This window comes from Oryzias melastigma, unplaced genomic scaffold (assembly GCF_002922805.2).
Source record: "Oryzias melastigma strain HK-1 unplaced genomic scaffold, ASM292280v2 sc07590, whole genome shotgun sequence".
Taxonomy (NCBI): Eukaryota; Metazoa; Chordata; class Actinopteri; order Beloniformes; family Adrianichthyidae; genus Oryzias; species Oryzias melastigma.
Window position 1 is genome coordinate 1 of NW_023424152.1, and position 1157 is coordinate 1157.

General features: G+C 39.1%; 1 protein-coding gene across 1 annotated transcript; it reads right to left on the reverse strand.

The window, feature by feature from the left end:
- Positions 1–6: 6 nt before the first annotated feature.
- LOC112142139 (anti-Muellerian hormone type-2 receptor-like) lies at positions 7–1151 on the reverse strand. Its single transcript, XM_024265395.2, has 3 exons — positions 1123–1151; positions 295–431; positions 7–209 (listed from the first exon to the last, which is right to left on the reverse strand). The coding sequence occupies exons 1-3, from the start codon at positions 1145–1147 to the stop codon at positions 93–95; spliced, it is 279 nt and encodes a 92-aa protein (XP_024121163.1). The 5' UTR covers positions 1148–1151; the 3' UTR covers positions 7–92.
- Positions 1152–1157: the final 6 nt, after the last annotated feature.

The following is a 1157-nucleotide window of genomic DNA, read 5'->3' on the forward strand; positions in this document are numbered from 1 at the left end:
AAAAAAAAGAATGAGAACAAAGAGTGTACAAATATAACAAAAAGAGCTTTCCAACTCCAACAATATATATATATATATACACATACTAATAATCACAGTGATAAATCAGTCTGTAGAGACACTAATCTGTCCACAACACAGTGTGCTGTTAAACGGGCGTCTGTGTCCCGGTCCCAACATTCAGTCAGGAGTTGCTTCATGGCAGATCCCTGGAAAAGTTTGAAGTTTAGCTAGGACACTTGTTTTGTTTTTTACATGCAGCTACACAGCTAGTAGTGCAACAGTCCAAACTACCTGTGGCAGCAGCTCCCAGGATTCAGGGATTGAAGGTCTCCTGTCCATTTCACACACATAGAGGAAGAGTCTCTCCAGCGTCACGTTGGCTTCCAGCTCCAGCTCATACGGCAAAAGACGCTGAGGGACGGTGACACCTGCAGAGGGACAACTTTGTGTTTTTATTCAAATGACAAAAAGTTGAACACGTTTTTTGAGTTCACTCAATCTGAGACAAAACTTATCATCTTATTCTTTCTTAGTTTCCAACATTAAATAAATAAGACTAAATGCAAACAGTTCTATTCCAGAAATTATACACCACCAGAGGGTTTTTTTTACTGCAAGCCTTAAAAATCTGGAGTAACTTGAAGAAGTTATGTCCATGGAACATCACTAAAAACTAGCTGCAAAAACTTTACTGAAGAACATCTCTAGACTAATCAAATAAAAAAATTAATGAATAAATTTCTTTCAAAATTGAAATGCATTAATAACAGCTTGATTACTATTTAACTCGAAGTAGAGATCTCATTTGGGTCTTTTTGGACCTCTGCTGTGAGATCTCTGGCCAAAGTTGTGAGCCAGAATCCAGACCGAGTCATACCAAAGACTCTAAAAATAAGACCTGATGCCTTCCTGCTTGATACACAACATGTACGGGTTAAATTAGGGGATTAAACCACTGATTAGCTCCTGAGTGCACGCCTTTGTCTGCAGCTCACAGTGGATGGATAAAGTGTGGAAGACACATTTCCCAAACCGACATCCATAACAGCTAATGGGACTCTAACTCTAGCAGTAATGACAAAGAAAGGATGAGACTTTCATTCTTTTACGGCAACTTACCCTGAAATAAATCAGAGCAGCGCATCCATATTTCC

What these genes read in the sequence shown, in the direction of transcription:
- LOC112142139 (XM_024265395.2), bottom strand. Translation starts at nt 1,147, where the DNA reads ATGCGCTGCTCTGATTTATTTCAGG. An exon ending in CTGCTCTGATTTATTTCAGG is followed by an intron (nt 432 to 1,122) that starts GTAAGTTGCCGT and finishes GTCCCTCTGCAG; the next exon opens with GTGTCACCGTCCCTCAGCGT. An exon ending in CCTGGGAGCTGCTGCCACAG is followed by an intron (nt 210 to 294) that starts GTAGTTTGGACT and finishes AAACTTTTCCAG; the next exon opens with GGATCTGCCATGAAGCAACT.